Here is a 27,394-nt window from a genome sequence, read left to right as displayed (position 1 = left end):
AGATGACCCCGTCCCCGCGCCACGGCCTCCGGAGGCAGCAGGGTCACCGTGGGGCTGTGAGGCACGTCCAGGGCCCCTCCCAGTGCCGGGCCCTCACCACGGCCATCAAAGCCTGCTGTGGCCCACGGTCCCTCCCCAGGCTGCGTGGACAGCGAAGCCCCCGCTGGCCTCGCCCATTTCACTGGCCGCTGCCTTTGCCTGCTTCTTGGGGATGTGGGGTCCAGGCCGGCAGCACCAGCCCCCAGCACAGGGCGAAGGCCCGTTCTCAGCCTCGCCCCGGCCAAGGGGAGTCAGGGCTGAGCCGCCACCTGCTGGGAAGGGCTCCTGGGGCTGCCGAGCCCCCTGCACCTGTCCCTGGGGCTCAGCGGAACCCCCTCAGTGCCCCCAGGAGCAGGGCTGCTCCGGGGTGAGGCACGAGTGGGGGCCTTGTCTGCAGCCAGCCCCGACTATCACTCGGAGACGCTGCCGCTTGTCTACACTGGGCTTTGGGCAGCAGTTCTACCTCCTGCTTCTCTGGGGACAGCAGAGAGCCGGGCCGCGCTGGGGGCAGGGGCGGCCACGGGGCTGCTTCTGCAGGGACACACTGCTCTGGGTCCTCCCCGCCACCCAAGTGCCGCACGCGCTGGCCGCCGGGTGCCGTGGCCGCACCATGTCCAGCGTCTGGGGCTCCCCTGGCCTCCCGGGGCCACCAGCTTGCCCTGCCCGCCCAGCGGTGCCCTCACTGCTGGGGACACTGCACAGTCCAGACGGCGACAGCCCACGGCAGCCTAAGGGGAACTTTATTCAGCAGCCAAAGAGAGCGGCTGAAAGCAGCAGCGAGCTCAGATCTTCTCCATCTTGGAGATGAGGTCGTCGCAGATCCGCGTCAGCTCCTCGTTCTCCTTCACCTGGGAGGAGGGAAGCGGCCGTGGCTGGGGGCGGGTGGCGGCTGGGGGCGGCTGGGGGCGGCCGGGGGCCCGGGCCTCACCTTCTGCTCCACGGTCTTCTCCAGCGACTGGATCTGCATCTGCGCCTTCCTCATGCTCGCCTGGAAGGCCAGGGCCTCCGCCTGGGCCTTGCTGCGGACCTGGGCGATCTCCTCGCTCGCCCTGGGCGGACAGAGGGCAGCGGCTGAGCCCCGCCCTTCCGCCTGGCCCCGCCCTTCCACCCGCCCCCCCCCCCCCCCCAGCACTCACAGCTTGAGCTTCTCCTCCGCGTGGGCCTTCAGCGCCTGGTACCTCTGGGCCTCCTTCTCCACCCGCGCCGCGTAGTCCTCCACGCACTTCTTCAGCGACTCCTCGTTCTGGGGGGAGCACCCACAGCTGCCCTCTCTCACGCCACCCAGCCACCCCTGCGAGCTGACAAGGGGTGAGGCAAGGCCTGCCTGGTGCCTGGGCACGGTAGAGGGGACGGGCTGCAGGCTGGCAGTTGACACCAGCATGGTGGCCCTGGCGTGGGAGCCGCCTCCCCCCAGGCTCAGCAGGGCCCAGCGCCTGCCACCCGAGCTCCCCTGGCTGCCCCGCCCACTGCACCGACACTGACACGCTCGCCTCTGCACAGGTGCTGCCCCTCGCTGGCTGGGAAGTCGCCACTGTGCGCAGCGGGCGTCCCCGCGGGGGTCCCCTCCCCGCCACCTGCTGCCCGCAGCCATGGGCAGCACCCGGTTCCACGCCCCCTGACCCGAGCTCCTCCCTGCCCCCGGCGTCCAGCCCAGCGCTGCCTCTGCACACAGGACAGTGGCTTCTCAGTGCGCCCGTGGAGCTCCCCAGCACGGGCACGGGCACGGGCACGGGCGAGGCAAGGGAGGCAGCGTCTCCGGGGCAGACGGCCCTGTCGGAGAGGCCCTGTCTCCGGCCCCCGCCAGGACAGCCGATAGCGCGTCACGTGCCGACAGGGCTGGGGGCTGCTGCGGCCCCTGGGGGTGTCTCCTGCCCGGCTCTGTGCTCACGACCCTCCCCGACGCGCTCTGCAGAGCTGCCCCCATGGAGTACCCGCTTTACTTCTGTGGGCGGCTGGGGACCAGCCACTGGCCTGAGGATGGAGACAGGCGGCTCACCCTGACCCCAGGCACCCACGGAGGCCCCCAGGCCAGCGGTCAGCCTCGCTGTCCTTGCAGTCGGCAGAGCCGCCCCCGCGCTGCGGCCCCCCGGGCACGGCTGCCCCAGGCCGGGCCGAGGAGCGGGCAGCCCTACCTTGCGGTAGCCGCCGATCACCTCCTTCTGCTTCTCGAAGCGCTTGAAGAGGTCGGAGAAGGACTTCTCCGTGGAGCTCAGGTCCGCGGCGAGCTGCTCCCTGTCCTTCAGGACCTTCTGCACTTCCGCTCTGGCAGCCTCCTTCTGCCTCTGGACCTCCTCTGCAGAGCGAGCAGCCGGGTCGGGGCGCCGGCATGCCAGGCACCAGGGCGCTGGCAAGCGCGGGCCCGCCAGATGGCCCTCCCACCGCATGGGCCAGGCCGGCACGGGGCCAGCGGACACCCGCCCTCACGCAGTCCCACAGGGGCGAGTGCAGCGGCCCGAGCCCGGCCACCACAGGGGCTGCTGGACGCACTCAGCCGGTGGGGACAGGACGGGGCCCAGCACAGCTCTGCCCAGAGCCCCGTGGCCGTGGGCGGACGAGGCACGCGGGGCACTTACCCATCGCCTGGTACACGATCCCCTCAAACCCGTCCATGATCTTCCTGCGGGGGAGGGCGGTCAGTGCTGCGCCGCGGCGGCCCCGGGCCCCGTCAGCCCCGCCGGCCCCACGAGCCCCGGGCCCCGCCAGCCCCGCCGGCCCGCGGCCTTACCCCATCTCCAGGTTCTTGGTGTGGAGCTCCTCACACCGGCTCCTCAGCTCCAGGTTCTCCTGCTGTGCCGCCTGCACCTGGGAATCACACACACGCGGGAGCTGCACGCCCCGCCCCTCCCCACAGCAACGTCAGGAGTCACGGGCTCCACGGGGCTTCAGGGGACCCCGGGGGCCCTGGCCAGGCCGAGGCCACCTGCCTCACATGCCTCACACGCTGGATCGTGACACCCGCCACGGCACAGCCCAGCAGAGGCCCCGCAGCGCCCATCCTCCCGGTGTGCCCGTCAGCCCCACGTGACTCTAGCCGGGCACACCAGGTGCCAACGGCCGAGGCCCTGCGTGTCTGAGGGCAGAGGCTGGGGTCCTAACCCAGAGGATGGTGCAGATGGACTTACACCAGGCCCCACTGCCACCTGCTCAGGTGTGCCCCGCGGCTGCGCCCGCCCCGCCAAGCCCCAGGGCGGCCTGCCCCTTACTGCGGCGTCCAGGTCTCGCTGGCTGTACCGCAGCACGTCCACGATGGGCCCCACGGGCAGGGGTGGACAGCTGGGCTCCAGGATACACAGGGGTTGGGCCGGCACCTGCAGGGATGAGAGACGCGTCACAAGGCTCTCAGCCTCGCCTCCTCCCACCCAGCACCAGCGAGCAGCCCCCACCGTCAGCGACCTGCGGCTCCAGGGGGCCCGACGCGCTCACAGGGACAGGCAGGGCTCCCCCGAGGTCCAGGTCCACGAGCAGCGTGTCCAGGGGGCCCCCCGAGGGCTCAGCGGCGACCTGCGTGCTGGGGGCCGAGGAGCGAGGCGGCTGGGTCAGCCCACACGCGTCTGCTCGCACGGGGCCCCCCGTGCTGCTGCCCGCCCGCCCCTGTCCACCCTGCCCGCACCTGTCCGCCTCAGCGGCCGTGGCCAGCGGCACGAGTCGCACAGGACTGTCTCTCAGGAGAGGATCGAACTTCAGGTACAGGGACTGCTTCCTCAGGGCCGACTCCTTGAACTGGGGGAGGCGGGGCACTCAGCGGGTTCCACGCGGCCCGGGGACGCCCCAGCGCGCCCTCCGCCCTGGCCACACCGGACAGCCCCGGCAGCACAGGGAGGGCTGGAGCACGGGCGTGGCCAGGGTGCTGCGGGACACACACGGGGGGGGGGGGGGGGGGCGTGGCCAGGGTGCCGCGGGACACACACGGGGGGGCGTGGCCAGGGTACCGCGGGACACACACGGGGGGGCGTGGCCAGGGTGCCGCGGGACACACACGGGGGGGCGTGGCCAGGGTGCCGCGGGACACACACTGGGGGGGGCGTGGCCAGGGTGCCGCGGGACACACACGGGGGGGCGTGGCCAGGGTGCCGCGGGACACACACGGGGGGGCGTGGCCAGGGTGCCGCGGGACACACACGGGGGGGCGTGGCCAGGGTGCCGCGGGACACACACTGGGGGGGCGTGGCCAGGGTGCCGCGGGACACACACTGGGGGGGGCGTGGCCAGGGTGCCGCGGGACACACACGGGGGGCGTGGCCAGGGTGCCGCGGGACACACACGGGGGGGGCGTGGCCAGGGTGTCGCGGGACACACACTGGGGGGGCGTGGCCAGGGTGCCGCGGGACACTCACCGAGGAGGTCCCGAACTGCTCCAGGTAATCGATCTCGGCCCCCGTGCCTAGGACTGAGGGGCAGAGGTCAGGGGGCCCGGCTGGGCCCTGGGAGCCAACCCTCCTCCCGCCCTCCGCCCAGCCCGGCACCAGAGCTTTGGCCCACGGCTCAGGCCTCTGCCACTTGGGAGCCGACTGCTCTCACGGGGCGGGGGCACCGAGCGCGGCACCCGAGGCACTGCTGGGGTGAGCGCCCGTCTACAGCTGTTCCAGAACAAACACCTGTCACGTCATCCGAGGCTGGAAAACCTCGAGGGGCCTAAACCCTTCACAAAATCAACTTATCGGGGCCGGCGCTCTGATGTAGCAGATAAAGCCCCAGCCTGCAGGGCCGGCATCCCACATGGGCGCCGGTTCGAGTCCCGGCTGCTCCACTTCCCACCCAGCTCTCTGCTGTGGCCTGGGAAGGCAGTGGAAGATGCCCAAGTGCTTGGGTCCTGCACCCACGTGCGAGACCTGGAAAAAGCTCCTGGCTCCTGTTTCTACCTGGCCCAGCTCCGGCTGCTGTGGCCATCTGGGGACTGACCCAGCGGATGGAGGACCTCTGTCACTCAGCCTCTCGAGTAAGTAAACGAGTCTCTGAGGAGGGAGACAAGTGGGATGGCACCCACACCAGGAGCTCCTGCGGGGGCCGGGGTGCAGACCACCGACTCCAGAAACGGCACCGTGCCTCCCGGTGTGCAGCACCGGCCATCAGGGACTGCCGAGGACAACGCGTGCACACATTCCGTGCGAGCGCCCCTCTCCCCGGGCGTTCAGCCAGCAGGCGATGACCACGGAGAAACCGACGCCACATCGCTCTGCACACGGTGCACAGATGGCCCCAGGACAGCAGACCAAGGCTCTGCCCACAAACACACACAGACAGACAGACACGGCTCTGCACACGCACACACACACACACACAGATACTGTTCTGTGCACGCGCACACAGACAGCTCTGCACACACACACACACACACACACAAGGACACGGCTCTGCACACACACACACAGACATGGCTCTGCACATTCACGCACAGATGGCCCTGGAGCATGCGACGCCCACGTGTGTCAGGGAGGGGCAGCTGCACCACAGGCAGCCCCGCCACACCACTGGGCCGGTGCAGGGACGTGGGGACGCAGCACTGTGAAGGCCCCCAGCCCTCAGGAGGGAGGCAGTCGCCCCCAGCCCGGGCGCGGGCAGGACAGGCAGGGCGCGGGGCTGCCCAGGGCCCACGGGGTGGGGGGCCTCTCCAGCTGAGGCCCCTCCGTTCCACTCCCAGCCTTCCACGACCGAGTTTCTAAGTGACCAAAACCGAGACGACGCCTTCTCAGCCCCAAAGGTCACCGCATGCCTGTCGGCTTCCGGGGCAGCCTTCTGGGACCTCAGGTCTGCACTGCCACCGCCCGTACCCGGGGGCGAGCTGTGCGCTCGGCAGGGCTCCCGCCACCAGGGTCCCCGCTCCCTCCACTCCTGCCCGTGACACTGTGGCCACAGCGTCAGCCCGTGAGCGCGGCCCAGGACGCACCCTCGGCGGGGTCTCTGAAGCTCTCCTCCTCCAGCTCCAGGGCCACAGGCCCCCTGCCCGGACAGCTCCTGGGCGTCGGCGTGCTGGGGGACTCCCGGGTTCCCTGCTGGAGAGGAGGTCGGAGTGGGCGGTGTGCCCCAGCCGCCAGCGACAGCGCCTGTGGCCTCTCCCGCCCCACTCCCCCTCACAGGGCACATGGCAGGCGGCACGGGGTGGGCGCCACACCTCGTCTCCTGGTCCTGGGGTCTCGGCCACCGTCTGTACCTCAGGTGCGTCGCCCACCAAAGCCACACACGGCTGCCTGGAGAGGGTCAGCAGAGGGCTCCGGCACGGCCGCCACCTGCCAGGCCGAGCCGGCTCCGGGGAGGCGGCCGGGGAGGTGACCCAAGGAAGCCCCCCGGGGAGCGGCTGCCCCCACCCAACCGCCCCATACTTACTGGCTCGGGGGCGAGGGCTCGGCAGCCACAGGCCCCGCACCCGGCTGGCCAGCCTCAGGGCTTTCTTGGGGCAGGGCCTCTGTGCCATCAGCCTTGGGGCCAGCATCACGCGGGCTGAGGTTCGGGCCAGGCGGCTCCTCCCGGCCGAGGTGGGGAGAGCCCGGGGGTGCAGGCTCGGCCTGCCCCTGCCTCCCCTCGGGCCTCTCTCCTTGCACGGGCACCATGCTGCTGGCCTCGCCAGGGAGGTTCCGTCCCAGTGCGCCAAGTGCAGTCCCAGGGGCCTGTCCCTTCTGAGGACTTGGGGCTGCGGCCCCGCTGGCCTGCAGGGGGTCCACCGGGGTGGAGCCCACAGGGGGAGGGGCTCCGTCTTCTTGGTGAGCCGGGGCCCCCCCGGGCAGGCCTGTGGGGGAGACGAGCAGCACCCCGTGTGGTTCTCTAGGACCTGTGCCGAGAGGCGAGGCAGCCGTGGGCCGCGGCGTGCAGAGAGCGTCGTGGGAGCCTCCCTGTGAGGCCCTGGGCGGAGTCTCTGGCGCGGGTTGGGCCGCCACCCCCGGAGGCTGGCCTGGGATGCTGCTGGGTCCCGGCCCTGGGGACAGTGTCTGGCTTTCGGAACGTCCCGGGCTGCGGGGGGGGCTCGAGGCACTGCCCCGCAGGACGGCTGAGCTCACGTGCCCCGCAGGAGTGGCTGTCGCGGCTGTGGCGGCCACTGCTTGCCTCTGGAGAGGTCCGCTGGCTGCGCCGGGGCCCGCCTCCTTGGGGAGCTGCTGGCTGCCCAGAAACAGTCGCGGTCACCACTCGGGAGCCTGCCAGCCCCGCACCCCCGCACCCCGCGGACAGCCTGCCGCGGGCCCCCCTCCGAGAGCCCTGGGGCGGGAGTGGAGTGGGCCACGCTCACCGCCCTGCTCCGCCGACTCTCCGAGTCTGAGCGTGGCAGGGGAGGGGCTCTGTGCCCAAGCGCTCTGCTCCCCCTCGCCGACACCCGGCCACACGCGCCTCACAGGGTGACGCGCAGGGCCCCCCGCCCCAGGCAGGAGGTCGGGCCCACAGCAGCTGGGAGCCTCCTTCCCCGAGCCGCCCCACGCCCTCCTGGGCTGTCGTAACAGCGGTGGCCTCTGCTCCCTCGGCCAGTTCCCCCAGAGGACAGGGAGGCTGCAGGGCAGCAAGGCGGGGGCGGGGGCGGGTGCTTACTGGGGGCGCTTCCCTCTGCACACCCCAGATCTGCTCAAGAGAACGCTCTGGCCCCTTGGGCCAGCCACAGCCGGCACGAACCACGCCAGGGAGACCCCGTCCTGGGCCCTGGTGTCTAGACAGCACACGCCGGCACACAGAGCCCCGGCGGCCACCGTCTGGGCGGTGAAGCTTCGAGCCGCCCCCCCACCCCCGACGGTCACACGCCAGCCGCCCTCCACCTCCACCCGCTCAGAGCGTGGCGGGCGGGGCGCAGACCCAGGAGCCAAGTGAGCACGGGAGACCGGAAGGCCCAGAGGTGGGGCCGGGACAGCCCGCCACGCAAGGAGCGAGGGCTGAGGTGGCCAGGGCATGGCCACCCAGCCAGCCAGCAACTGCCATGGACCAGTGTCCACGCGCGCTGGACCACGCCGGGCAGGGGCCACGCGAGGCAGGCAGGGCCGCGGTGGACGGCACCCACACTCACTTCTCTTTCTGCGTCCCGCTGAGAGGGTTCTCAGGTCCAGCGCCGCCATCCAGGGCAGAAAGGGCCTCCAGCTTACTGGTCACACTAGGCGTCAGGACCCTGTGCGTCTGTGGGTCCCGCGCAGGTGTCTGGAACGTCACCTGGGGGAGCGGGCAGTGAGGAGAGGCCCCCAGCCCAGAGAGCCGAGAGCAGACCCCGGGTGACCCCCAGCCCAGAGAACAGGCCCCCGGGTGACCCCCAGCCCAGAGAGCAGACCCCGGGTGACCCCCAGCCCAGAGAGCAGAGAGCAGACCCCCAGGTGACCCCCAGCCCAGAGAGCAGAGAGCAGACCCCGGGTGACCCCCAGCCCAGAGAACAGAGAACAGACCCCCAGGTGACCTCCAGCCCAGAGAGCAGAGAGCAGACCCCCAGGTGACCCCCAGCCCAGAGAGCAGAGAGCAGACCCCCAGGTGACCCTCTGCCCAGAGAGCAGAGAGCAGACCCCCAGGTGACCCTCTGCCCAGAGAGCAGAGAGCAGACCCCGGGTGACCCCCAGCCCAGAGAGCAGAGAGCAGACTCCCGGGTGACCCCTACCCCAGGGTCAGCAGAGAGCAGACCCCCAGGTGACCCCCAGCCCAGAGAGCAGAGAGCAGACCCCCAGGTGACCCCCAGCCCAGAGAGCAGAGAGCAGACTCCCGGGTGACCCCTACCCCAGGGTCAGCAGAGAGCAGACCCCCCAGCGACCCCCAGCCTCGCACGCCAGCGCCCGCCCCGACCTTCGCGGCCTTGGCCAGGCTCTTGGGCGGCACATTCTCCTTCTGGGACAGGCGGAGAACGGACGACCTGCCGGTAACTTCCGGAGACGAAAACAGGAAGTGGCAGTTTTCTGGGCTTTTGTCGCCGGCGACGTTCTCGTCAGTTAAGATCTGCAGACTCATTCTGGAAAAGCAGAGCGTGCCCACGTCGGGGAGGACAACCACGGACGGGCAGACACGGGCCTGGACGCCCCTGCTGCTCGGGTGCGCCCACGGCCCAGCGGCCCCTTCCGGGGGGCTCCAAGCCGAGCCCCACGGCCCGGGGTGGGGACACAGCAGCTCCGCCTCCCCCAGGACAGCTGCTGCAGAGGCCGGGGAAACCCCGCCAGCAGGCCCCAGGCTCCCTCAGAGCTGCCAGTGGGGCTGCACCAGCGCTTGCAGGGCCCCGGGCAAAGCAGACCCAGCTGCCGGGAGGGTGTCCCGGCGTTCACACACGCGGACCTTCAGAGGCCAGAAGGTTCTAGAAGACTCCGCTCCTACCAGCTCCATGCGGGTCACCAAGAGGACACACTTTTTACTTTTTTTTTTAAAGATTTATTTGCTTGAAAGTCAGAGTTGTACAGAGAGGAGAGGCAGAGAGAGAGAGAGAGAGAGAGAGGGAGAGAGGGAGGGAGGGAGGGAGGGAGGGAGGGAGGGGAGGCAGAGGCAGAGAGAGAGAGGTCTTCCATCCGCGGGTTCACTCCTCAACTGGCTGCAATGGCCGGAACTGTGCCAATCTGAAGCCAAGAGCCAGGAGCTTCCTCTGGGTCTCCCACACGGGTGCAGGGCCCAAGGACCCAGGCCATCCTCCACTGCCCTCCCAGGCCACAGCAGAGCCGGAAGGGAAGTGGAGCAGCCGGACCTGAACTGGTTGCCATTGAGGGTTGCCGGTGTTGTAGCGAGGCTGCCAGAGACCAGGGCATCACCGGCCCCACCGGACACCTGGGACGGGGTGGGGGCGGGGCCGGAGCAGGCGCTCACGGTGGTGCTGAGTGGACGGCTGGGGCTGCTGGACCTGGCCTGGCCAGCGGGCTCAGGTAGGCAGAGCAGCTGGGGGCAGGGGGCCCAGCCTCTCTGGGGGGCCGTGGGAGGGGCACTGCATTTTTAAAAGGAAGATGTACTGGGGACAGGGTTAAGCCACAGCCCACATGGAGTCCCTGCTGATGGCCTGGAGCGCAGTGGAAGACGGCCCCAGCGCCTGCCCCGCGCCCACCTGGGAGCCCCGCGGGGCCCCGCCCGGGGGGTTACGGTCCCCTGGGGAGTGAAGCCGCGCAGACGACCCCTCTCTCTGCCCAGATCACCTGCTGGCGCACCCGATGCCGGCAGTGGCCAGGGCAGGCACAGGGCAGGGCCAAAGCTCCAGCCTCGGCTCCCACGGGCAGGGGGCGGGGCCCAGCGCTGAGGCGCGTTAGCCAGCAGCTGAGCCGTGGGGCCTGCAGGCTGACCAGCTTCCCCGTGGGAGCGCCGCGCAGGCAGGGCTGGGGGAGACATCTCGACCGGGGGCCTGGCCGTGGCTGGGGGCTCCGCTTTACCCAGCTGCCCTCCCGCCCATGCGGCCAAGGCGCAGTCACCTTGGAGTCAGGACGCAGTCCCTGGGGAGACCGGGCACAGCCCCCCGTGGGGGGGGAGACCAGGGCGCAGCCCCGGGGGGAGGAGACCAAGGCGCAGCCCCGGGGGGGAGGCCAGGGTGCAGTCCTGGGGGGGGAGACCAGGGCACAGCCCCGGGGGGAGGAGACCAAGGCGCAGCTCCCCGGAGGGGGAACCAGGATGCAGCCCCCAGGGGGAGACCAGGGCGCAGTCCCGGGGGGGAGGGGGAGACCAGGGCGCAGCCCCCCGGGGGGGGGAACCAGGATGCAGCCCCCAGGGGGAGACCAGGGCGCAGTCCCCCGGGGGGGGAGACCAGGGCGCAGTCCCCCGGGGGGGAACCAGGATGCAGCCCCCAGGGGGAGACCAGGGCGCAGTCCCCGGGGGGGGGGGGGAGACCAGGGCACAGCCACCAGCACCCGCCGGGCTGCTCTGGCCATCGGGGGGCGCCCCGGCTGTCGGGGGCCCTGTCTCTAACCCAGCCCGAGACACCCCGGGCGCCAGGCGCGTCGCCCTGCGGGGGCGCGGAGCCGAGGACACGGGCCTGCGGGAAGCGGCAGGGGTCGGGAAGGCGTCTCGGAGGCGGAGGCGCAGGACGCGGCGGGAGGAGCGAGGCTGCGGGAGCGCGCGCCCCGCCCCCAGCCAGCCCGCCCGCGCAGGGCCCCGGCGAAGCCCCCGGGCCGGGCCCACGGCCCCCTCAGCCCGGCCGCACGCCGTGCGGGGCCCGGCAGCCGCAACCTACCTGCCCGCTCGCTGCCGGGCGCCAGGCCCGCGCCGCCGCCGCTAGCTCCGCGCCGAGGACTCGGATCAGACGCCGCGGCCGCCGCGCTCCCGCCCGCCGCGCCGGCGGATTCAAATACTGACTGTTGGCTCCACGCGGCCAATCAGCGCGCGGCCGGGGGCGGGACCGCAGGGCAGCGGCGGCCAATGGGAGGCCCCGCCCCCGAGCGGCGGCAGTTCCGCTGTGGGCGCGGCGCGCGGGGCTCTGGGGCCTTGGGGCGCTGACGAGGCTGGGCAGGCCTAGGGTCACCTTCGGGGGGACAGTGACTGTGAGGCCCGCCATCGCCCTGGCGTCCCCGGGCTCAGTCGCGGGCGACGCCTGCGAAGCCGCCTGGGCCTAGGTTCCTCCAGCGGTACAGCGGGACCGGGAGCAGCGCCACGTCCGGGGTCTGAGGTTGAACGTGGCCGCACCCCGGGGCGCCGTCGCTGCTGCCCCCCACTTCCGTCTGGGCGCGGAGCGCCGAGTCCGCCTCCCAGGGTGCCCCGCGGGAGGGCCGAGTGAGGACTGCATCTCCCATAGTGCCCCGCGGGCGGCCCGATTGGGGCTCCATCTCCCAGAGTGCCTCGCGGGCAGGCCTGGCCGCGGACTCCATCCCCCAGAGGGCCTTGCGGGAGACGCGGCCTGGGACTCCATCTCCCAGACTGCCCCGCAGGCGGCCTGGTCACGGACTCCATTTCCCAGAGGGCCCTGCGGGCGACCCAGTCTGGGACTCCATCTCCTAGGGGCCGCCGCCGCGGACGTCCGGCTTGTGTTGGCCACGACCGAGTGGCCGGGTTACCGGACTCGGCAGCGGCGCCCATCCGTGGCCGCTGCGCGCCGGCGGCACGATGGACAGCCCCGAGGTGACCTTCACGCTAGCTTACCTGGTCTTCGCCGTGTGTTTCGTGTTCACGCCCAACGAGTTCCACTCGGCCGGGCTCACGGTGCAGAACCTGCTGTCCGGCTGGCTGGGCAGCGAGGACGCCGCCTTCGTGCCCTACCACCTGCGCCGCACGGCCGCCACGCTGCTGTGCCACTCGCTGCTGCCGCTGGGTGAGCGCCCCGCCCCGGCCAGGCCGAGCCCGCACCCCGGGGCCCGCGGGGGGCCCAGGCGATCGGCCCAGCCCCGGCCCCTGCCCAGCCCGGGCCGGGCCGCTTGCGGAGCGCGCTCGGCTGGCACCGGGGTGCCGGCTGGACGGGATGGGCAGCGGTTAGCGCGTGGAGACGGCGGCCTTGCCGCGGGCCCTGAAGGCAGGCGTGGGGTGCACGGTGGGCACTGGGGGAGGGGAGGCCCTGGGGGCCAGGCGGGTGGCGGGCAGGTGCGCGCGTCCTCCCAGCCCAGGGCTGCGCCTCGGACACCTGTAGGCTTGCGAACCTGCCCGCTGCTGGAGCGCGCTGCGCACGGCCCTGCGGCTGGCCAACCAGAGGCCTTTAGCCACCGCTTTGCGGACCGGAACCTGCCCGTGCGGCCCATGCAGGACTCACGTGTTTCCCTTTCGTGAGAGCGACAGAGCCTCGTTTGCTGGTTCGCCCACAGCAGCCGGGAGCCGGGGACGCCCACACAGTGGCCCCGCCGTCCGCTCCCGGTCCGGTCAGTCTCAGGTCTGTGGCCAGGGCCGCGAGACCGGGGGTCAGCGCCGTGCGTCTCTGGGTTTTTGCGGCGTTAGGCCTGCGGAGGTGACCAGGGCGCAGGGCCAGGCCGAGCCGCGCGGCTCCCCTACCCGAGCGCAGCCCCCTGAGCGCGTGCCCCCTGCAGGCTACTACGTGGGCATGTGCTTCGCGGCCTGGGACAAGCGGCTGCACTCCCCGAGCCAGGCCCCCGAGGCCTGGCGGCTCTTCCTGCTGCTGGCCGTCGCCCTGCCCTCCGCCGCCTGCGCCGTGGTGTGCTACTGGTCCCGGGACCGCTGGGCGCGCCACCCCCTGGCCCGCTCCTTGGCGCGGTACGCGCTCCCGCGCTCGGGCTGGGGTGCCGTCGCCGCCTCCGTCGACACCGAGTTCCGGCGCATCGACAAGTTCGCCACCGGGGCGCCGGGCGCGCGCGTGATCGTGACGGACACGTGGGTGATGAAGGTGACCACGTACCGCGTGCACGTGGCGCGGCAGCAGGACGTGCACCTGACCGTGACCGAGTCCCGGCAGCACGAGCTGTCCCCGGACTCCAACCTGCCGGTGCAGCTGCTCACCATCCGCGTGGCCAGCGCCAGCCCCGCCGTGCCGCCCTTCGACATCCGGTAAGCGCGCGGGGCCCCGGGGTCCCCGCCCTGCCCCTCCGCGGGCCGCTCTGCCGCCGCCCCCGGCCCAGCAGGCCTGGCCTCCCGCAGGCTGAACTCGGCCGAGTACGGGGAGCTGTGCGAGAAGCTGCGCGCGCCCATCCGCAGCGCCGCGCACGTGGTCATCCGCCAGAGCCTGGGCGACCTGTTCCTGGAGACCTTCGCCTCGCTGGTGGAGGTGAACCCGGCCTACGCGGTGCCCAGCAGCCAGGTGGGCGGCGCGGGCGCGGGCGGGCGCGGGGGCGGGGGCGGCGCGGCGCGGCGGCCCGGGCTCCCTGCCACCCCCGTGTCCCCAGGAGCTGGAGGCCTGCATCGGCTGCATGCAGGCGCGCGCGGCCGTGAAGCTGGTGAAGACGTGTCAGGACGCGGCGGCCGGCGAGTGCCAGCAGTGCTCCTGCCGCCCCATGTGGTGCCTCACCTGCATGGGCAAGTGGTTCGCCAGCCGCCAGGACCCGCAGCGCCCCGACACCTGGCTGGCCAGCCGCGCGCCCTGCCCCACCTGCCGCGCGCGCTTCTGCATCCTGGACGTGTGCTGCGTGCGCTGAGCGCCGCGGGGCGCCCGGGGCTGGCGCAGGCCGGTTCTCGGGCCTGGGGGAGGGGCGCGGGCGCTGCGGGTCCCCGCTGGGTGGGGAGGGGCGGCGCTGCTGCCGCAGGGCCTGGGACCCTCACAGCCCGGCCCCCGGCCCCGGCTCCAGCGGGGCGAGCTCGGGGACCGGGACGCGGCTGCCCAGGGGCACTCTTTCTAGAGAGTTCGCTGGTTGTACGCGGCAGGGCACGGCCTAATAAACCCTTAGCCGGAGGTGGCTGTTCGTCTCTCTCCGACGGAACGCGGCTCGGGGACCCCCGCCCACCAGTGCGCCCGGGCGAGGGTGGGGGACACGGGGACACTGCCCCGGGCGAGGGTGCGGGACGCGGCGACACGGGGCCCAGCGCTGCGTGCGGGGTGGCCGGAGGTGCCGAGCGCAGCCGGGGACACGGGGGGGGCGTCTGAGGTGGCCGCCGCGCGGTCGACGGTCGCCGCTCCGAGACGCCCCGTCAAGACGCCCGACACCGCGCCGAGAGGGCGCTGTCCGTGCCTTCCGGGTTCCCGGTTCCCGCCGGTGCCGGGACACGCCCCCCGCGAAGACAAGCCAATCGGCAACACGCCTCGCCCGGGTCCGGACCAATCAAAGGGGCGTCCACGCCCAGGGGGGGACCAATAGGAAGCGCGTTCTCCTGCCCCCCCCTTCCATGGGGGGGGCCCTCGTCGCGCGCGCTACTGAATCTCCCGCCAATAACACTGCGCCCGCGAAGGCGCGACCAATCAACGTCCGAGGGGTCCGCGGCGGCCGGCCGCCTCCATGTCGTGGCGGGGCAAGCTGCTCCTCAGGGTTCTCCTCAGTGGCCGGGCCGACGCGTCTGTCCAGGTGGCGGTGCCCAGCCGCGAGGTCTCCAGGCTCCCCGCTGTCCGGGGTCCGCAGCCCAAGCAGTGGGCCCGCGAGGCTCCCCCGCCGGCGGGCCCGATGGTTTCGCCCGTCCGGCGCGCGCGGGAGCGCCGAGGGGCGGGGCCAGCGGCCCCTTAAAGGCGGTTGGGGGCGGGGCGCGCGCAGAGTGTCAGCGCCGCCGCGGGAGAGGCCGGCCGTGCCGTTCCCGCCGCCGCCGCCCCGCGCGCCGCCCGCCCGCCGCCGCCGCCGCCGCCGCCGCCGCCATGGCCTGCCAGCCGCGAACGCCCCCCAGGTACGGCGGCCGCTGCGACGGGGGCGCCAGGTGAGGCAGGCCGCGCGGCCGCGGGGCTGGGGGCTCGGGCCGCCGGGCCGGGGCCCTGCGTGCTGACCGCAGCCTGTGTCCGCAGCCCGCCGTCCCCCGCGAGGTGGAGCCTCGGACGGAAGCGCAGAGCCGACGGGAGGCGCTGGAGGCCCGAGGACGCCGACGAGGGCGAGCGCCGGGGCGCCGACCGCAGACCCGAGAGGTGCGGCCTGGGGGCGCGGCGCGCCGGGGTCGGGGCCGGGGCGCAGCCCGAGGCGGAAGCCCCCCGGCCCCCGTGCGCGCCCCACGCCTGGAGCTGCTTCCGGGCGGGAGGGCGAGGCCGGGGGCCGCGGTGCCTCGGGGGCCCTGGGAGGCTGGGTGACGCGGAAGCCGTGAGGCCCTCGGGCGGGGCGGGGGCGCGGGGGGCGTCACGCCCCTGCCAGCGCGCGGGGCCCGTGGAGCCGTTCGCCCGGGGCCGGGCGGGGCAAAGCGGCTTTAGCCTCGGTCCCCTGAGAGCTGGCGGGGCGCGGTGCCCCTGCGCCCCCCGTCTCGCTCCGCGAGAGGCCGGGGCGGGCCCTCGGGCGGCTGCAGCTGCTCTCCCAGGCCCGCGGCGCCCTCGGGATGCCGGGTCGCAGGAGGCTCCGTGGGCCGTCGGACTCCGGGCGCTGGGGGTCGTGGCTGCAGGACCCAGAGCTGAGCCTGAGCACACGGCGGCGGGGATGCGTGTGCCCCGCTTCCCGCAAGCCTCCCCGCATCGTGCCTGCGGCGGAGCTCCCTTTCTTTCTTCCTGAAGCGTTTTGTCTCAGGCAGGGCAGCGCAGGGGTCGGGTGGCCGGCGGGGGCACCTCATGGGGGCGCCGATCAGGCCCGGCTCCCTGCTGTGGCCTGGGGGGGCAGTGGAGGACGGCCCACCTACAGGGACCCCTGGCGAGGGCGTGGAGACCCAGGAAAGCTCCTGGCTCTGGCCTGGCCCAGCCCCGGCTGCACGGCCGTTTGGGGGGCGAGCTACTGGACAGGAGATCTTTCAAGTAAGGCGAGGGGTGGGTGCTGTGGCGTGGTAGGTGGGCTTCCGCCTGCGGCACCGCCGTCCCCTGTGGGTGCCGGTTTGAGTCCCGGCTGCGCCACTTCCGACCCGGCTCCCTGCTGTGGCCTGGGAGAGCAGCGGAGGATCCAGGTGCTTGGGCGGGAGGCGGGAAGAAGCCTGGCTCAGGCAGCCAGCGGGGGCAGTGGCCCAGCGCAGGGGAGGCCTGTCAGTGACTCCCCTCTCCAGTGAACGAGCAAGTCTTTATAAAAGGGGCGAAGTGAAGAAGCAGAGAGAAGTGCTCACCCCCAGATGCCTGCGCCAGCCCTGCGTGGGTCAGGCCGGAGCCAGCTGCCCGCGTGGACGGCGCAGCCCTGTGCTGCCTCCCAGAGCCCTGGGCGTTTGGATGGGGAGCGGCCAGGCCCAGGCCCAGGCCCTCTGGCGCGGGGACGCGGGCTCCTGAGTGGCCGGCTGGGCGCGTCCCCAGTTCCGCCGCCAGTAAGTCCTGAATTTGATGCCAGGCCTTTCCCGCCGTGTTGGGACCTGGAGTTGGACTTGTGGAAATTCCGTTTCGGTGTGTGGTGAGGGGAGACGGTGTGTGGTGAGGGAGACGTAGCTACGTGAAGGGGTTGTCCGCCGCTTGAGTCGAAGCTTGAGGCACAGCGGCAGAGGTCGGAGCTTCCTGGTCACGCGCGAAACGACGCCAGCAGCCAGGCCTGGGCCAGGCTGAGCGGGGAGACCGGGTCTCCCGGATGGGCGGAGATAGGCAGAATGACAAAGCTCTCCCGTCCACCAGGTCTCCCCAGATGCCACAGGAGCCAGGACTGGGCCCCCCTGCAAGTCGGAGCCGGGAACCCAAACCCTTGGCTCTTAGCTGCTTCTGGGCGTGTTGGCAGGAGGCTGGGGGAAGCAGGGGTGGGGCTCGGTCCTGGGCACCCACGGTGCCCCCTGCCCACCCGTGGCGGCAGGTGTTGGGTCGCTAGTGGCCATAGAAGAAAGAGGAGGAAAACAGAAGTGCGCGGTCACCCCTGCTCTGGGATCTGTGAGGACACACGTGGCAATTCCACCCGCCAGGACTTGACCCGTCGAGGCTTTTTTTTTTTTTTTTTTTAAGATTTATTTATTTATTTGAGAGGCAGAGTTACACAGAGGAGAGGCAGAGAGAGAGAGAGAGAGGTCTTCCATGCACTGGTTCACTCCTCAATTGGCCACAACGGCTGGAGCTGGGCCGATCCGGAGCCAGGAGCCCCTTCCAGGTCTCCCACGTGGGTGCAGGGGCCCAAGGACTTGGCCGTCTTCTACTGCTTTCCCAGGCCACAGCAGGGAGCTGGATGGGAAGCGGAGCAGCCAGGACTCGAACCGGCCCCATATGGGATGCTGGCACGGCAGGTGGCGGCCTTACCCGCTCCACCACAGCGCCGGCCCCTCCGTCAAGTGTTGTTTTCAGGTTGTCTGACCTTGGCTAAATGTTTCCTTGAGGTCAGGGTAAACCTGAGCTCCGGGGGAGGCTGAGCCCTGCGGCCGCAGCTCCTCTTCCAGGGGAGCGAGGGAGGCACAAGGAATGTGCTGTGCGGCCCCACCCCGCCCCTCACGCCCCGTGACGCATCTGATCCCTGCTTCCAGGCTTCCAGGCTTCCAGGCGGTCGCTCTGCGTACCCGGGGTCTCAGGAGTCACACATCTGCGTATCACGGAAAACTGCCTGGGTGTCACGATATTTGCATGACACGGAACTTTGTCTTTTTTTTTTTTTTTTGGAATATTATTTGAAAGGGAAAGTTACAGTGAGAGGCAGAGACAGAAGGTCTTCCATCCGCTGGTTCACTCCCCAAATGGCCTCAGCCAGAGCTGAGCCAATCAGGAGAGCCAGGAGCTTCTTCTGGGTCTCCCATGTGTACACGGGCCCAAGCACGTGGCCGTCTTCTGCGGCTTTGCCGGGCGCGTTACTTAGCAGGGAACCAGGTCACGTGGAACCCTGGGGCTCGCGGATGCTGGTGCTGCGGGCAGCAGCTTACCCTGCGGTGCCACAGTGCCGACCCCGCATCCTCACCGCGTGCTGCCAAGCGAGGAGGAGTTCCAGAGAGAGAGAAAGCTTCCGTTCACTGGTTCACTCCCCAGACGCTGCAGCAGCTGGGGCTGGGCAGAAGTCAGGAGCTTCATCCGGGTCTCTGACGGGGGTGCAGGGACCCAAGTTCTCGGGCCACCACCTGCTGCTTTACCCAGGCCATTAGCAGGGAGCTGGATCCGACTGGAGCAGCCGGGAGTCGAACTGGCGCCCAGATGGGACGGTGGTATCACAGGCAGTGTCTGGGTGCTGCCCCCCCCCCCCCGAAATCTGTTATAGAAAACTGAAAATAGGCCGGCGCCGCGGCTCACTAGGCTAATCCTCCGCCTAGCGGCGCCGGCACACCAGGTTCTAGTCCCGGTCAGGGTGCCGGATTCTGTCCCAGTTGCCCCTCTTCCAGGCCAGCTCTCTGCTGTGGCCAGGGAGTGCAGTGGAGGATGGCCCAGGTGCTTGGGCCCTGCACCCCATGGGAGACCAGGAAAAGCACCTGGCTCCTGGCTCCTGCCATCGGATCAGCGTGGTGCGCCGGCCGCAGCGGCCATTGGAGGGTGAACCAACGGCAAAGGAAGATCTTTCTCTGTCTCTCTCTCTCACTGTCCACTCTGCCTGTCAAAAAAAAAAAAAAAAAAAAAAAAAACCTGAAAATAGTTGTTCACTTTGAGTAAGAGAACAAGTGGTGTCGGGTGCCGACAGCGCGGTTGCTGTTGTCTGCCTTTGCTGTCGTGGGCACAGGCTGAGGCCGGGAGCAGAGATTCTCTCAGTCTTCCCTGGACCTCTGCCCAGCAGCCTCTGCGTGAGTCCTGACGCTGATTCTGCAGGGAAGGTGGGTCCTGTTTCCATTTTTTTTTTTTAAAGCGTGTTTCTCTTTAAAGATTTATTTATTCAAGAGATAGAGCTGGAGAGACAAAGAGGTCTTCCATCTTCTGGTTCACTCCCCAGATGGCCCCCATGGCCGCAGTGGCCAGAGCTGTGCTGATCCCGAGCCAGGAGCTTCTTCCAGGTCTCCCACGTGGGTGCAGGGGCCCAAGGACCTGGGCATCTTCCACTGCTCTCCCAGGCCACAGCAGAGAGCTGGGTCGGAAGAGGAGCAGCTGGGACCCAAACTGGTGCCCACATGGGATGCCAGTGCCACAGGGAGAAGTCTAACCCACTGCACCACAGTGCTAGGCCCCCCCCCCTTTTAAGGATTTTTTAATTTATTTATAAAGATTTGTTTATTTGAAAGAGTTGGAGAGGTAGAGACAGAGGTCTTCCATCCCCTGGTTCACTCCTCAATTGGCCACAACAGACAGAGCTGAGCCAATCAGAGCCAGGAGCCAGGAGCTTCTTCTGGGTCTCCCACACTGGTTCAGGGGCCCAAGCACTTGGGCCATCTTCTACTGCTCTCCCAGGCCAGAGCAGAGCTGGATCGGAAGAGGGGCAGCCAGGACTCTATGGGATGCCGGCACCAAGGCTGCGGCTTTACCCGCTGTGCCACAGAGTCGCACTCCCCCTCCCCCTTTAAGTTCTGTTTGAGAGGCAGAGTTACTAACAGGCAGAGAGAAGGGTCTCCCATCTGCTGGTTCACTCCCTAAATGGCTGGATCTGGGCTGATCCAAAACCAGGAGCTTCACCCAGGCCTCCCACGTGGGTGCAGGGCCCCAAGCACTGGGCCGTCCTCCGCTGCTTTCCCAGCCGTTAGCGGGGAGCTGGCCGGGAAGTGCAGCAGCCCGGACCCAAGCTGGCCCGTTTGGGAGGTGGGTGCCGCAGGTGAGGCCTAACCTGCGCCACGGCGCCGGCCCGTGAGCCGCGCTTGAACCGCGCGTTCTCGTTGGCTTGCAGCTTTACTACCCCTGAAGGCCCCAAACCCTACCCTAGATGCTCGGACTGGGCAGACGCAGTGGAAGAGGATGAAATGAGGACCAGAGTCAACAAGGAGATGGCAAGGTAACCTGCGGGTCTGCCTGGGGGCGTGTCGGGGGCCAGCCGTGCCGCCGGCGGCCCTGGGGGCGTCTGTCCCCTGCGTGTCCTGGGTGGTCCTTGGGTGTGGGAGGGGCCGCCAGGCGGGCAGCGTGTGCAGAGCTGAGCTCTGAGCTGTGTGACCCGTTACCAGGCAGCCCAGTCCTTGTCTGGGTCCCTTCCCCCCACTGAGACGCGGCTGGGTGAGCTCTGTGATGGGCCACACTGAGGTTGTGAGCTGCTGGACAGTGAGTGTCTTAGCCGGGTTCTCACTTTGGGAAAAGTGTCCTCGTGCCCGGCAGGCGGGGCTGTGCTCCTGTTGTCACCTCGGAGAGCTGGGACTTGGTCACGGGACCTACAGGGCCACTCTAAGTGTCAGCACGTGGATGTGGCCGGGGTGACGGAGTTGTGTTGGTGCAGGGCTCAGCTGCACAGCCAGGGTGTCCGGCTGTCTGCGGGTTCTGTGTTCTCACGTGGAGCTGTCTGCGGCCCCTCCCCCGCCGCCAGGGGCTGTCTGCAGCCTCTCCCTGGACTCACTGATCTGAAAGACAGACACTTCCACCTGCTTCCTCACGCCAGGTGACTGCAGCAGCCTGGGCTGAGCCCAAGCTAGGAGCCAGGAAAACTTTATTTCGGGGCCAGCACCGTGGCACAGTTGGTAAAGCCGCTGCCTGTGGCGCCGGCATCCCATGTGGGCATTGGTTCGAGTCCCAGCTGCTCCGCTTCCCATCCAGCTTCCTGCTAAAGCACCTGGGAAAGAGTAGAAGATGGCCCAGGTGCTTGGGCCCCTGCACCCACGGGAGACCTGGGAGAAGCTCCTGGCTCCCAGTTTTGGACTGGCCCAGCTCCGACCACTGTGTGGCCATCTGGGGAGTGACCAGCGGGTGGAGGTTCTGTGTCATCTCTCCCTCTAACTCTGCGTTTTTCAAGATTGACTTGAAAGGCAGGATGACGGGAGAGACAGACGTCTTCCACCTGCTGGCTCACTCCCCGGAGGGCCGCAGTCGCTGGGCCTGGGCCAGGCTGAAGCCAGGAGCCAGGAACTCCATCCTGGTCTCCACGTGGGTGCAGGGACCAGGAACTTGGGCCGGCGTCTGCTGCTTTCCCGGGCGCGTCAGCAGGGAGCTGGGCTGGAAGTGGAGCAGCCGGGACCACGGTGTGGGAGGCGGGTGTGGGACGGGGCAGCTTAACCCGCCCGCGGGGCCGCTGCCGGCCTGCACAGCCTCCAGGAGTTCCCTGCCGAGGACCTCCGGCCTCGGTGGAAGCCGCAGTGTGTGTTTTTCTCTCAGGTATAAGAGGAAACTCCTCATCAATGACTTCGGAAGAGAGAGGAAGTCGTCCTCCGGGAGGTGAGTGCCGCGTCTGCCGCTCTGGTGGGCGGAGGCAGCCGGGGCGGCGGTGGGTGCCACCGTGAGGCTGGGGGGGGCCTGCATTGCCGCGCGCCAGTTCCGGGCTCGGCTCGCACAGTCCCCACAGCGAGGCTTCCTCTGCTCTCAGCTCTGACTCGAAGGAGTCCGTGTCCGCGGTGCCGGCCGACCTGGAGACCGACGAGAGCGTCCTCATGAGGAGGCAGAAGCAGATCAACTACGGGAAGAACACGATCGCCTACGACCGCTACGTGAAAGAGGTGCCGAGGTAGGAGCCGGCGCCGCCTGGCCCTGCGGCTGCCCAGACAGAGCCCCTGCCGGGGAGGGCGAGGGGCGCGCGAGTGCAGGCCAAGAAGGGCTGGGAGTTCACGTTCGGCACCGCAGAGGTCTGGCCCTGGAGCGACGTCACCGCCTCGTCCACACAGCTGGTCTCGCCGCCCCTGCCCTGCAGGCACGGAGGCCCAAGGAGAGCTCCGCTCCTGGCGGGTTGGGCGAGAAAGTGAGACTCGGGCAGACTGCTTTTCACGTGCGGCGCTCCTCGGGCTGTAGGTGTGTCCCTCCCCGCGTGCTGCCGCGATTGGCAGGTCCTGGCACTGCGCTCTCTTTCCTGTAGACACCTGCGGCAGCCTGGCGTTCATCCCAAGACCCCCAACAAGTTCAAGAAGTACAGCCGACGGTCGTGGGACCAGCAGATCAGACTCTGGAAGGTGGCGCTGCATTTCTGGGACCCCCCGGCTGAAGAAGGCTGTGACCTGCAGGAAATGTGTGTGTCCGTCGCCTTGTTCGGGCGGCTCGCTGCCTCGCTGGGGTCCTGGGAGTCCTCAGGGCGGAAGCCTGGGGTCGGGCTCACGTCGTGGGGCTGGAATAGAGCACTTGGCGTGTCTAGGAACGTGTGGCCGCGCTGCTTTCTGCCGAATGGGAAGGGGCAGCCGGGGCTTGAACCTGCCTGACACAGCAGGGCTTGGGCCAGGTCAGATCCGAAGCCCAGGACTCTGCGGGTCTCGGGTGGTCAGAAAAGGGCAGGAGCGGAGCCAACCTCTGACGCAGGACGAGGCCCAGGGCTGGCCCGCTCGATGTCGTGATGTTCCCAGCGAGAGAAACGTGTGTATGATTGGTTAGGACGCCGATTGACTGATGTGAAAGGCAGAGCTGCAGGGTGAGGGAGGCGGGCATGGCTGTGCTTGCTGCCCTCTTCTCCTCGCTCGCCCACGAAGCGCGTTGCCTGCTGGGAGCTCGGTGAGGCGCTCGCGGGTTGAAGCTGTTTCTGCTCGATGGGGCTGCTGTGGCGCCGTGGCGAGGCGAGGCGACTCCGGGTGTGCCACAGCTGGCCCTGGCCTCGCAGCTCGTGCTCACCGGTGTTTGGGTTCTTGCCGGTTCCTCAGCGGCTGCCCGCGGAACCAGGACTCCCATCATCACGTGCGCCACTGGAGGCCGTGTGGTGCCGCCACGCCTCGGGCGGGGTCTGGCGTGCCGCGCGGCTGAGAGCTGAGAGCCGGCGCCTCGGGACGCGTGATGGCGCAGGTGCACCGGTCGGACGGCAGCTGACGCGCCTGTTGGTTTCTCTTGGCAGACACCCCGTAGACCTCGGGGACGTGGAGACGGGATCTGCAGAGAGCTCCGGGTCCCAGTCGAGCTCCCAGGCTGACTCTGTACGTATGTCCTGGCTCCGTCCGCGGCCTGGAGACTGATGAGGGCGCCCCGTCTCCCGCCACTGAGGCGGCAGGTGGCACCGCAGGCTCAGCTCTCACGGGCAGCCTCTGTAGGCTTCACTGTCCAGTCTGTTCCGCTGTTGTCGTGGGGGGGTCCTTGCGTCTGGTCCAGCGTCTTCGCCTCTTCGCGCGCGCTGTCACTGGGCTGTGTCCGGAGCCACCTGCAGGTCCTGACAGCGGGGGTGTGTTTGTGCCTGAGATTTTCCCTGCGTTGTCAGGGTTTCTTTGAAGATTTTATTTACTTGAGAGGCAGAGTTAGAGAGAGAGAGAGGTCTTCTGTCCATCTGCTAACTCCCCAGGTGGCCGCAGCGGTCAGAGCTGAGCCGATCAGGAGCCTCTGGGTCTCCCGCGTGGTGCAGGGCCGCCATCTGCTCTCCCAGGCCGCAGCAGCTCCGCTGGTGCCCGTGTGGGCCGACGGCAGCTTTCCCCGCTCCCGTTGAAGGACAGGTGGCTTGCTGCTCACGCGGGGTGGGGTGGGGTGAGCGTGGCTGCAGTCCCGGGATGTCTGGGTGCCGTGGACGCTTGGGCAGTGGTACCCCCGCAGAAGTGTCCCGAGAGGTCCGCGCCCTGCTGCGTGTCCGGGCGTGCGCCTGCGGCCACTGGACAGAGGTCTGCACCCTGCTGCGTGTCCGGGCGTGCGCCCACTGGGCGGTGCCGCGGCTTCGGTGCTGTTGTCTCGGGCTAAGGATGCTCTCGGGCGGGTCCCAGCGCTGTGGTCTGGCTCAGTCGGGGACCGCGTGTGACTCACCTCCAGGCTGGTTCTGTGGAGGTGTGTGCGTCGCCTTGGAGCTGCTGGGCTGGGCGGGAGTGGGGGTTTCAGGCTGCTTCAGCGGTGGGGGAGGGTTGGAGCTTTTTCTGGTGGTTCCACCAGATTTCTCTCGTGCAGAACAGGAACTTTGTTGTTCGCATTCATAGTGAAACCTGGGTTTTGGTTGGCAAAACATTGACCTTCAAGATTATCTGAACCCCCTGCTTGTAAACCTTGATGTTTGAGTGTGTGGCTTTTCAGGGTTTTAATTAGATATGCAAAAGTCTGTTGACGGAAGCAGCGCAGGAATAGTTCAGTTTAAACAGTCGCGCCCAAGAGAGCTGTTCGTGGTTTTCCTGGCCCTGTGGGATTCCGCATCCAGAACTGTGTGCACCGGAACTTTGTCTTGGACCCAAGCTTGTGTGCGCGGTGGGCGTGGCCCCAGTGTCAGCTCAGGGGAGCACACTGGATGCTGGCCTCCTCGGTGTCCCCCGGGTGTGAGGTGTTGAGAAGGCGCCAGAGCTGGGCTGGTCCCCTGGGCTGAGCCCACTTGTGATTCTGCCCCCGACCCCTGGAGGTGTCTTGTCACACCCTCGTCACACCCTCACGTTGGCTCCTGCTGGGGGAGGTGGCTGTGGCTCAGTGAGTGGCCCTGGGGGGAGGGGAGGAGAGTGGTGGCCCTGGGGGGAGGGGAGCTGGGGTGGAGTGGGGTGGCGTTTCCCTCTGGCGCGCCGTCACCCGGCTCTGTCTTCCAGGACACGTACCGCGGCACGCCCACCAAGGTCCGGCACGTGGACCGCCAGCTGGAGGACGAGTTTGACTTGGAGGCCTGCCTCACGGAGCCCCTGAGGGACTTCTCCACCATGAGCTGAGCGCCAGCCCGCTGCGCACTGGCTGCTGGGCTCCGTCTAGGTGACTCATGAATCTTTTTTCTTCAGACCCGTTCATTGTGTGTGTGGTGCGTTCCGCGTGTTCCCACTGCAAGTGCGGCAGAGCCGGGGGTCGTCTCAACGGAACTGCTGCTGTCTGCTCTCCCAGGCTGAGCTGGCGAGTGGGTCCACCGGCGGCCACGGCGGCCACCGCGGCTGCGGCCCGTCGGGCGGGTGGGGGCGGGGCTGTTGCCGGGCTCACAGGACCAGCCGAGCGCAGTGTCCGCCCCGGGATCTGGCAGTGCAGACGCCGCGAGCATCCCCTTGGCACCGCGCGCCTGCGAGTGCCGGCGTCCAGGCCTGAGGGCCGGGCCCGTGTGAGCTGCAGTCCTCCCTTGGTACTGGTACGCAGTGCTCGGGTACTGGTACCGGTGCTCGGCCAGCTCTCGACCCAGTACTCCGAGTTGAGGCAGCAGAGGGACTCGGAACTCCTGACGGTCGTTGGCCTTGCAAGTCGCTGTGAGTGACGCCGTGTACAGTTTCCGTTCAGGTATTCAGTTGTAAACTTGCTGTTCGGATGTTACGTTCTGTGCTTTTGTATGGACTGATACTGCAGAAATAAAAGAGCCTTCGTGGCCTCGCTGGTGCCGCTGCCTGCTCCCCACCTGGGGTCACGGCCCGTCTGGATCCCCAGGCCGCCTTTCCGCACCCGGACCCCCAGGTCCTGGCCGCTGCCCGCGGACGTGGCCCCCAGCCCAGGCGTCCCTGGGACTCGCGGGGCTTGTCACAGTGTGTGGGAGACGGGGGTCGGGGGTCGGGTTAAGGTCCATGAGTGAGGGTGCAACAGTGGGGTGTTGGCTGCCCTGAGCGCACAGGGGGGAGCTGCGGGAGGTGCAGGAACGAGCGGGAGGGGCTCCTTCAGCCGGGGACGTGGGGCTGGCGGCTGGTTTAAAGCTGTGACCCCTCCGCCAGGGATCTGTGGGGTGGTTCCCACGAGCCGAGCCGGCAGGATTCCTGGGCATCTCAGCTTTTATTTTTTTAAAGATTTATTTATTTGAAAGGTGAGGTGAAGGGGACACAGCTCTTCCATCTGCTGGTTCACTCCCCACGTGGCTGCGACAGCTGAAGCCAGGAGCCGCTTCCCGGTCTCCCAGGCACACGAGCAGGGGCGGGATGGGAAGTGGAGCAGCCGGGACCCAAGTTGGTGCCCATGTGGGATGCGGGCAGCACACGGGGGTGAGGCAGCCGAGGGGGCTGGAGCAGGGTGTGATAGATGAGGGGTGGGGAGGGGCGTCTCTGTGTTGGTCCGGTGGAAGTGGGCGGCCAGGGAGGTCTCAGCAAGGGGTATGCACGTGCACCGGGGGGCTGGGGGCCGGCGGCCGGCGCTGTGGTGTAGAAGGTAAGTGCCTGCAGCGCCGACATCCCACAGGGGCACCGGTTCAAGTCCTGGCTGCTCCACTTCTATCCAGCTCCCTGCTAATGGCCTGGGAAAGCAGTGGAAGATGGCCCCACCGTTGTGGCCATTTGGAGAGTGAACCGGTAGATGGATGATCTCTCCTGTTTCTGCTTGTGTGGCCAGCGTCCCATGTCGGTGCTGGGTTCAAGTCCCAGCTGCTCCACTTCTCCAGTCCAGCTCCCTGGGAAGGCAGCAGAAGGTGGCCCAAGTACCTGAGCCCCTGCACCCACGAAGGGGCGCCTGGCCTCAGCCTGGCCCCACCCTGGCCATTGTGGCTGTTTGGGGAGTGGATCAGCGGACGGAAAAGGTCTCTGCTGACCTTTCTCCCTGCCTCTCCCCGTCACTCTGCCTTTCAAACAAGATACAGATCTTTAAAATAATTTGAAACAAGACAGCGATCCTGCTGTTAGTGCATAAATACAGGCCCTAAGTATTCCACACGCGAGGCCCGGGGGCCTTGAACAGGGTTCCATCTTCCTGTCTGGGGGAGGGCGTGTCCATTCCAGCAGCAGCTTTGCCTTCAGGGAATTCAATTATTTTGTTTTTTATTTTTAGCTTTTTCAGCTTTATTTAGATGCCAGCGCTGTGGTATAGCAAGTTAGGCTGGCGCCTGCAGTGCCAGCATCCCACATGGGCACCAGGTTGAGTCCCGGCTGCCCCTCTTCTGATCCAGCCCCTGCTGTGGCCTGGGAAGGCAGCAGAAGATGGCCCAAGTGCTTGGGCCCCTGCACGCGCGTGGGAGACCCGGAGGAGCTCCTGGCTCCCGGCTCCCCGTCTTGGCCTGGCCATGGCAGCCATCTGGAGAGTGAGCCAGCCGATCTCCGTGTCTCCTGTGACTGCCTTTCAAATAAAAATCTTTCATTCTTTTAAGATTTATTTATTTGAAAGAGACAGGAGAGACTGAGAGATCCCGACCTCAGCCTCCAGCACAGCCCACAGGGGGACCCCCGACTTCAGCTTCCCAGCCAGGCCCACAGGGGGACCCCCAGAAATGTCTTCGGGGTGGGCAGCCGCCCTGCCCTGGTGCCCAGCACTCTGCGCCACACCCCAGGGTCTCAGCAGGGGGCGCACAAGTCCCGTCAGGACTGGCGACAAGGT

At 68.8% G+C, this 27,394-nt stretch overlaps 3 protein-coding genes across 10 annotated transcripts; 2 read left to right on the top strand and 1 right to left on the bottom strand.

Moving 5' to 3' along the window:
- Positions 1-762: 762 nt before the first annotated feature.
- Positions 763-11,256, bottom strand: TACC3 (transforming acidic coiled-coil containing protein 3). 4 transcript variants are annotated; one of them, XM_070067822.1, is made up of 16 exons: positions 11,114-11,256; positions 8,770-8,932; positions 8,015-8,154; positions 6,361-7,128; positions 6,149-6,224; positions 5,924-6,029; positions 4,374-4,426; positions 3,650-3,759; positions 3,433-3,547; positions 3,243-3,347; positions 2,765-2,841; positions 2,613-2,656; positions 2,172-2,332; positions 1,176-1,282; positions 968-1,088; positions 763-887 (listed from the first exon to the last, which is right to left on the bottom strand). In XM_070067822.1, exons 2-16 carry the CDS (start codon positions 8,929-8,931, stop codon positions 822-824), a joined length of 2,211 nt encoding a protein of 736 aa, XP_069923923.1. In that variant the 5' UTR covers position 8,932; positions 11,114-11,256; the 3' UTR covers positions 763-821.
- Positions 11,257-11,830: 574 nt separating this feature from the next.
- Positions 11,831-14,200, top strand: TMEM129 (transmembrane protein 129, E3 ubiquitin ligase). Its single transcript, XM_051830469.2, has 4 exons — positions 11,831-12,184; positions 12,888-13,362; positions 13,453-13,612; positions 13,698-14,200. The coding sequence occupies exons 1-4, from the start codon at positions 11,980-11,982 to the stop codon at positions 13,944-13,946; spliced, it is 1,089 nt and encodes a 362-aa protein (XP_051686429.1). The 5' UTR covers positions 11,831-11,979; the 3' UTR covers positions 13,947-14,200.
- Positions 14,201-14,987: 787 nt separating this feature from the next.
- On the top strand, positions 14,988-25,477 carry SLBP (stem-loop histone mRNA binding protein). 5 transcript variants are annotated; one of them, XM_051830473.2, is made up of 8 exons: positions 14,988-15,117; positions 15,233-15,349; positions 20,067-20,135; positions 21,437-21,496; positions 21,645-21,782; positions 22,128-22,277; positions 23,085-23,163; positions 24,727-25,477. In XM_051830473.2, exons 1-8 carry the CDS (start codon positions 15,089-15,091, stop codon positions 24,841-24,843), a joined length of 759 nt encoding a protein of 252 aa, XP_051686433.1. In that variant the 5' UTR covers positions 14,988-15,088; the 3' UTR covers positions 24,844-25,477. The 5 variants fall into 5 exon arrangements, with proteins under 5 accessions (XP_051686433.1, XP_051686432.1, XP_051686430.1 ...); XM_051830472.2 differs by having other exon boundaries at positions 14,988-15,147; XM_051830470.2 differs by having other exon boundaries at positions 14,988-15,147; positions 20,031-20,135.
- The last annotated feature ends 1,917 nt before the right edge of the window (positions 25,478-27,394 follow it).

Source organism: Oryctolagus cuniculus, chromosome 2 (assembly GCF_964237555.1).
Source record: "Oryctolagus cuniculus chromosome 2, mOryCun1.1, whole genome shotgun sequence".
Lineage (NCBI taxonomy): Eukaryota > Metazoa > Chordata > Mammalia > Lagomorpha > Leporidae > Oryctolagus > Oryctolagus cuniculus.
Note: the sequence above shows the minus strand (reverse complement) of the source record. Positions and strands in the feature narration are given on the sequence as shown.